General features: G+C 47.2%; 1 protein-coding gene across 1 annotated transcript in view; it reads right to left on the bottom strand.

Moving 5' to 3' along the window:
- Nucleotides 1-453: 453 nt before the first annotated feature.
- The window catches only part of LOC133141538 (proprotein convertase subtilisin/kexin type 5-like), a 41,238-nt gene continuing 34,772 nt past the window's right edge, over nucleotides 454-6,919 (bottom strand). Inside the window, exons 31-37 of the mRNA XM_061262105.1 lie at nucleotides 6,166-6,387; nucleotides 5,723-5,956; nucleotides 5,019-5,196; nucleotides 4,086-4,303; nucleotides 2,830-2,930; nucleotides 1,825-1,999; nucleotides 454-1,293 (exon numbers count right to left, since the gene is read on the bottom strand). Coding sequence (XP_061118089.1) covers nucleotides 884-1,293; nucleotides 1,825-1,999; nucleotides 2,830-2,930; nucleotides 4,086-4,303; nucleotides 5,019-5,196; nucleotides 5,723-5,956; nucleotides 6,166-6,387 — 1,538 coding nt within the window. The 3' untranslated portion in view covers nucleotides 454-883. The remainder of the gene's footprint in view (nucleotides 1,294-1,824; nucleotides 2,000-2,829; nucleotides 2,931-4,085; nucleotides 4,304-5,018; nucleotides 5,197-5,722; nucleotides 5,957-6,165; nucleotides 6,388-6,919) is intronic.

Raw genomic sequence — 6,919 nt, 5'->3', positions numbered from 1 at the left:
GTTTTTTGTTTTTCACACCATTCTCCGTTAAATCTAGACAATGTGTGAAAATCCCAGGAGATCAGCAGTTTCCGAGATACTCATGTTTGGTCTGAACAACAATTGAACCTCTCGACCAGGCCTGCATGCTTTTATGTATTGAGTTGATGGCACATGATTGGTGGATTAGATATTTGCATTAACAAGCTGGTGTACAGGTCTACCTAATAAAGTGATCACCGAGTGAATTTGAATGACTCTCGCCATTTATTTAATTCATCAGAAATCCTCAGGCCCGCCAGAGGAGAGGTGTGAATCCCTGGCAGATTCAAAATGGAGGATCATGACTGATTAGTCTTCATCAACTGGGCTGAAAACAGTCCTCTGACCTCATACATTTATAACAGACCTGGAATCACAGTTAGCCATTACAGCTGCACCTGTGGCATTACATTCTTTTCCACCCCTGTTTCGTTGTAATATTAATTTAAGATCATCGTGTGAATTGTCAAACTTAGTTATGCCATCAATAGTATTTCAGCCTACTCTGTTCCAATGCTTGTTATTTGCACTGTTTTGTTTTTGGTGGCCTTTAAAGTTGGCTAAATTTAAATGTAAAAGCTCTGGTGTTGTGCTCTGGGAATACTGAAAAAAATATCACCTCTGTATCAATGTTTTAAAACACAGGTTTTTTTTTTTTTTGAATAGGCAAATAATGATGGCATGATCACATCAAACATATTTCCATATTGTCTGCAAACAAAACTACAACCAACCACTCAAACCCGTCATGCAAATCAACTGCAGAATGCCAAGTAAAGGAGGAGGACACTCTGGGGAATCCTATTGGTCCACTGCTCGGCTGCTGTTGAGGGGGGGAACCAATCAGGAGTATATGCTATCACTATGGGAAAGAGTATTTCCTGGTGTGAAATTCCAGCCCCTGTTCCTCCTGGTCCCCTGGGTGTCCATATCTGAACTTGCGATAGACCGTGCCGTCCCTGCTCATGTAAACAATGTCTTCCTCGTCATCGTCGTCATCGTCGTCATAGTCTCTCTCAGAGAGGTCCACCAGCTGTGTCCCCTGGTGATGGGAGGGTGCCGTGCTGCTGGCGGGGCCCCTGTGGCCCCCGAGCTTCTCGTACCCACGCGCGCTCTCCTGGGGCTGCCGTTTGGACCGCCCCCGCCAGATGAGGAAGACTATGGTTCCGAGACCCAGGAGCAGGAGCATGATGGTGGTGATGAAGACCACAGAGGTACCAGTTGAAGCATCCATGTTGTGGAGAGCGAAGTTAGTTCTGAGGACACATTGATCTAGGGATAGAGACGAAACCGGGGCAGACAGACAGACAGACAGACAGACATGTCCATACACAGTTTTGTTCAGTGTACCCTTCCAGATAATGTGACTGTACTCCATATAATGATGTAAAAGGAGGGCACCATAACAGTGGTGCCCAGCCTCAGTCCTGGGGGACCCCAGAGTGTGCTGGTTTTCATTCCAACCACAGTTGCAATCCTAGAATTTTAACAAAATTTTACATTTTGCTTAATTTGTTTTTTTCTGTGTTTAGAGCAATTATTCACCCTCTTAAGCCACATTGTCGGAAATGGCAATGCTCAACATTAGAATAAAGATCTCAGGTTAACATTAATTTGTGGGATCATGAATGTGGTTGGAATGAAAACCAGCACACACAGGGTTCCCCCAGGACCGAGGCTGGTTACCACTGCTCAATAAGTTGGTTTAATCAAACAAAACACCGCACATTTCCCATTTCAGTGCAACAGAGGGGCTTTACTGTGTAGTGATGGGGCTTTACCCACGGAACTCTATGGTTTTACCACGTGTCTCTGTGCAGTTGCAGCACTCTGGCTGTGTCTCATTCCCGCAGCATGGGAGACAGCGCCCCTCTGTGGTCAGGAGGTCCATTGCCGGACACAGGGTGCAGTTGTGGGGGCTGGGGCCATGACAGGCCAGGCAGGATGCATCGCACCTCTCGCACCTCAGGGGGGTGCTCTGGAACAGCAGGCCATGTATGGCTTATATAGCACAGCATAACATAGTCCAGCATAACATAGGACAGCATAACATGACAACATAGCATAAATAACACAAGGGAATGGCGAGAACAGGAAATTCAGCCCAGCAATGCTTGCCTTTTCCTACCTCTAAGTATACCTACTGCCTAGTTTGCCTAAAAGCTAAATAGTATCTAATACCGTATCAAGCCTGGTCTTGAAAACCCCCAGTGTTTCTGCCTCCACTACATGTACTGGCAAGCTATTCCACACATTGACCACACGCTGTGATAAAAATACTTCCTAATATCTGTACGGAATTTCTCTTTTGCCAATTTCCATTTGTGCCTTCTCGTTCTGCTAACCAAACACACCCTGAAGAATCGCCTATAATTCACTTTGTTGATCCCTTTAATGAATTTAAAATCCTCAAATACCCCCTAAGTCTCCTTTTACAAAGAGATTAGTAAACGAAAAGATTTTTCTTAGAGATTAAGCATCTTCAGTCTGTCCTTATAACTCTTATCTTTAATACAAGGAATCAATCTGGTTGCCCTTCTCTGAACCTTTTCCAGTGCCTCTATATCTTTCTTATAACGTAGCACAACATAATGATGAGAACAGGCCATTCAGTCCAGCAATGCTCACCTTTTCCTCCCACTAATGTACCAAAAGCTTCGCTCACCTAAAAGCTAGATAGTATTTAGTACTGTATCTAGCCCAGTCTTGAAAATCCCTAGTGTTTCTGCCTCCACCTCATGTCCTGGCAAGCTATGAATTACTATGAGGTGTTTGGTAGTGCAGGATTGCTCCAGACAATTCTGTTACCTCAGGAACAGGGTATTGTCCCATGATGCAACGGGACTCACACATCCCTCCAGAAAGTCTGTATCCATGGTGACATGAATCACAGGCCAGGAACCCCTTATCTGACAAGACATAACATGAACTGTGAGCCTGACAGCTTTTACACATTAATGTGTTTCTGTGCAAAATGGCTAAATATATACAAATTCCTAAAAAAGTTGCAGTCGAATTGCAAATCATGTTGATATAATCAACAATCATGAAATAAATTAATACAAATGTTTCTGATGCTATGATAAAAAATATATTTTTTATGGAGATGAATAATTTACATGTTTTTGAAGAAAGTTTTGATGAAAAGTATGGTTTGTGAAAAAATGGCAAAATACTTAACACAATAGTCTAATTTGTAAAACGTGGAAAAATTGCTAAACTGCAAATGCCCTTTTTTGTTACAAATAGTAAAAGCAAAGTAAAAGCCTGGAGACGCTGCAGCTCTCCAGGACCTGGGGTGAGGACCCCAGCACTCCCTACGACTCTCCAGGACCAGGAGTGAGGACCCCAGCATACTCTGCGGCCCTCCAAGACCAGGAGTGAAGACCCCAGCACACCCTGGGGCTCTCCAGGACCAGGAGTGAGGACCCCAGCACACCCTGTGGCTCTCCAGGACCAGGGGTGAGGACCACTGAGTGTGCAGGTACACATCCCAGGCTGTTACCTGTGCAGGTTCTACAGGAGAGTACCCAGGCTGTTACCTGTGCAGGTTCTACAGGAGAGTACCCAGGCTGTTACCTGTGCAGGTTCTACAGGGGAGCACCCAGGCTGTTACCTGTGCAGGTTCTACAGGAGAGTGCCCAGGCTGTTACCTGTGCAGGTTCTACAGGAGAGCACCCAGGCTCTGTTACCTGTGCATGTTCTACAGGAGAGCACCCAGGCTGTTACCTGTGCAGGTTCTACAGGAGAGAACCCAGGCTCTGTTACCTGTGCAGGTTCTACAGGAGAGCACCCAGGCTGTTACCTGTGCAGGTTCTACAGGAGAGTACCCAGGCTGTTACCTGTGCAGGTTCTACAGGAGAGTACCCAGGCTGTTACCTGTGCAGGTTCTACAGGAGAGTACCCAGGCTGTTACCTGTGCAGGTTATACAGGAGAGTACCCAGGCTGTTACCTGTGCAGGTTCTACAGGAGAGTACCCAGGCTGTTACCTGTGCAGGTTCTACAGGAGAGTACCCAGGCTGTTACCTGTGCAGGTTCTACAGGAGAGTACCCAGGCTGTTACCTGTGCAGGTTCTACAGGAGGAGTGGCAGCTCTCGCAGGTCTGCTCACGGGTGTCGGGGTAGTGGCCTGGAGGGCAGGATGGATGGCAGTGTCCGTGTGTCCGCAGGTACAGGTGTCCGTCAGCGCAGCTCAGACAGCGAGCAGCCCCGCCCCCCGAGCACTCTCCACAGCTGAGGTCACAGCGCTCACACGCCCCCGTCGACACGTTACCGTAGTAACTGAGCAGAGCACAGGACTGAGGTCACTTTTCCACACGGACAGAGCGTGCGTGTGTTCGTGCATGCTTGTGCATCTGCGCGTGTGTGTTTGTGTGTGCATGCGTGTGCAGGCAAGTATGTGTATGTGTGTGTGTGTGTGTGTGTGTGCGTGCGTGTCTGTGGGTGTGTGTGTGTGTGTGTCTGTGTGTGTGTGTGTGTGTGTGTGTGTGTGTGTGTGTGACCAAACACAGCACTATTGAGACATTAAAAACAGGTACACAGTAAAATGTTAATTGTAATTTAAGTGTTATTTCAACTCTACAGTCCTATTTTACTGTGTCCAACTAAGACACCCAATGTTCATGTTCTGAGCACAATAGAACAAATAGTACAATACACTCGGGCTCCATATGTGTATGTTTACATAATACCACATTATGCCATGCGGTGAACTGTGTGCTGAAATACTGCATATCCCAGCACATTTTCAGCTTCAGGTGAACAGTGACTGCATCTCATCTGTCCATATCTGCCAACAACCTTGAACATTGAGAAGGTAGTATCTTGCTTAAATAACATTTACAGCCAATTAAGATATCTACACAGTTTCTGATAAACAGATAACCAAAGTTTACCATGGGAATGGGAAATGAGAGGAAACATTTGGGCTTGCGTGCCGCGACAGGCTGTGTGTGTGTGTGTGTGCGTGACAGGCTGTCTGGTCACAGTGCCCTACCTGGGCTGGCAGGTGTGCACACACTCCTTGCCCTGGCGGAACAGGTGTGGTTTGCAGGTGAGGCAGCCCTGGCTGAGCCGGCCCACACAGGACAGACAGGACGGGTGACAGGGCTCACACTGCCACCGCTCAGTGTCTCTCAGGAACCCCACGGGACAGACATCAAAACAGCTGCCGTCTGAGGAAACACACATACACATACACACACACACCACATACACACACACCGCATACACACACACACACACACACACACACACATATACACACATATACACACAGATACACACAGACACACACATACACACACACCACATACACAGACACTCATACACATACACATACATACACACAGACACACACACACACACACACACAGATACACACAACACACACACATGCACACACATACACACAGATACACACACAGACACACACATACACACACACCACATACACACACACATACACAGATACACAGATACACACAGATACACACAACACACACACACACCACATACACACACACATACATACACAGATACACACAGATACACACAGCACACACACATGCACACACAGACACATATACACACAGATACACACAGATACACACACACCACAGACAGCACCATGAGATCCCTGGACCTGTGAAGTAAGATGCACACTGTGGTCCCTGTGGCGGCCATTTTGTGCTGACTCACTAAGGAGGAAGTGGCCGGGGCCACAGCCGAGGCAGTGCAGCTTGCTGGGTCCTGAGCAGCGGACGCAGTGGCTGTGGCAGGGCTGGCAGCGCCCCTGCGCGTCCCTGTAGGACTGAGCGGTGCACGCTGGGATACCCACGCACCGGCCCTCCCCGTCCAACTCCAGCCCCTCCCTGCAGCTGCTGCACTGACTCGAACCCAGGCCCACACAGGTCAGACAGGACTCCTCACACTCTGGGGACAGAGAGTCAGAGAGAACTGACTTATTTACAGAGTCAGGGAGCACTGACTCATTCACAGAGTCAGAGAGCACTGACTCATTTACACAGAGTCAGCGAGCACTGATCATTAATACACAGGCAATCAGCACTTATAAAAACTCAAGAAGCAGTGACTCATTCACAGTCAGTGGGCAGTGAATCAGAGTCAGTCTGCATACATACCCTTGCACTCCCCGATCTGCAGGTCGTGGTAAGTGTTGCTCGGACACTCACTCCAGCATTTTCCTTTGTGCCAGACGCTTCCGGGATCAGTGCACACTCGGCAGGGTCCCTGGTCCGGCCTGGAACACCGCTCACACACCTTCTCTCCCACATTCAGGAAAAATCCAGTCGGACATTCCTCCACACAGTGTCCCTCATAGAGGACATGAGGCTCCTCACACTCTGACAGAGAGGGAAAGAGACAGATGACATTTTTCCTAAGCCATGGTGAGTCCCGGGCCTCAAGCCTGTAGGTTGGATTGCTGTGCTGCTGGACCTGGTATGCTATAGTGACTGCGGTGTCAGCTACCTACAGAGTTTTACTTCGCGTTTTGAACACTAACTAGGCCTACTTATTTTTTGAGAACAAAAATATCATAGTTTCATGCACACCACATTTTATGGCTTAGAGTAGCTCCACTTTTAGAAAGACCACAACTAGTGGTCGATAAATGCCCCCTGTGCTGGTGCTAGTAGGGCAACATCCAATCTATTTCACATCCGACCCAAAAATTACAAAAGTAGACAAATGAAAAAATAGATTGGATACATGGGTAGTTAGATGCATTGAATTGAGATGTAATGAATGAAAAGACAGTATTTTCAAATGTAATGTGTGTATTTCATTTTGAAATGCTAATACATTACATTAAGTACAGCGAACAAATGATTTTTTGTTGAGGTATATTGTATCCAAGCAATGGAAAAAAGTGAG

Source organism: Conger conger, chromosome 12 (assembly GCF_963514075.1).
Source record: "Conger conger chromosome 12, fConCon1.1, whole genome shotgun sequence".
NCBI lineage: Eukaryota > Metazoa > Chordata > Actinopteri > Anguilliformes > Congridae > Conger > Conger conger.
The sequence above is the reverse complement of the archived record's forward strand: the minus strand, read 5'-3'. Positions and strand labels throughout refer to the sequence as shown.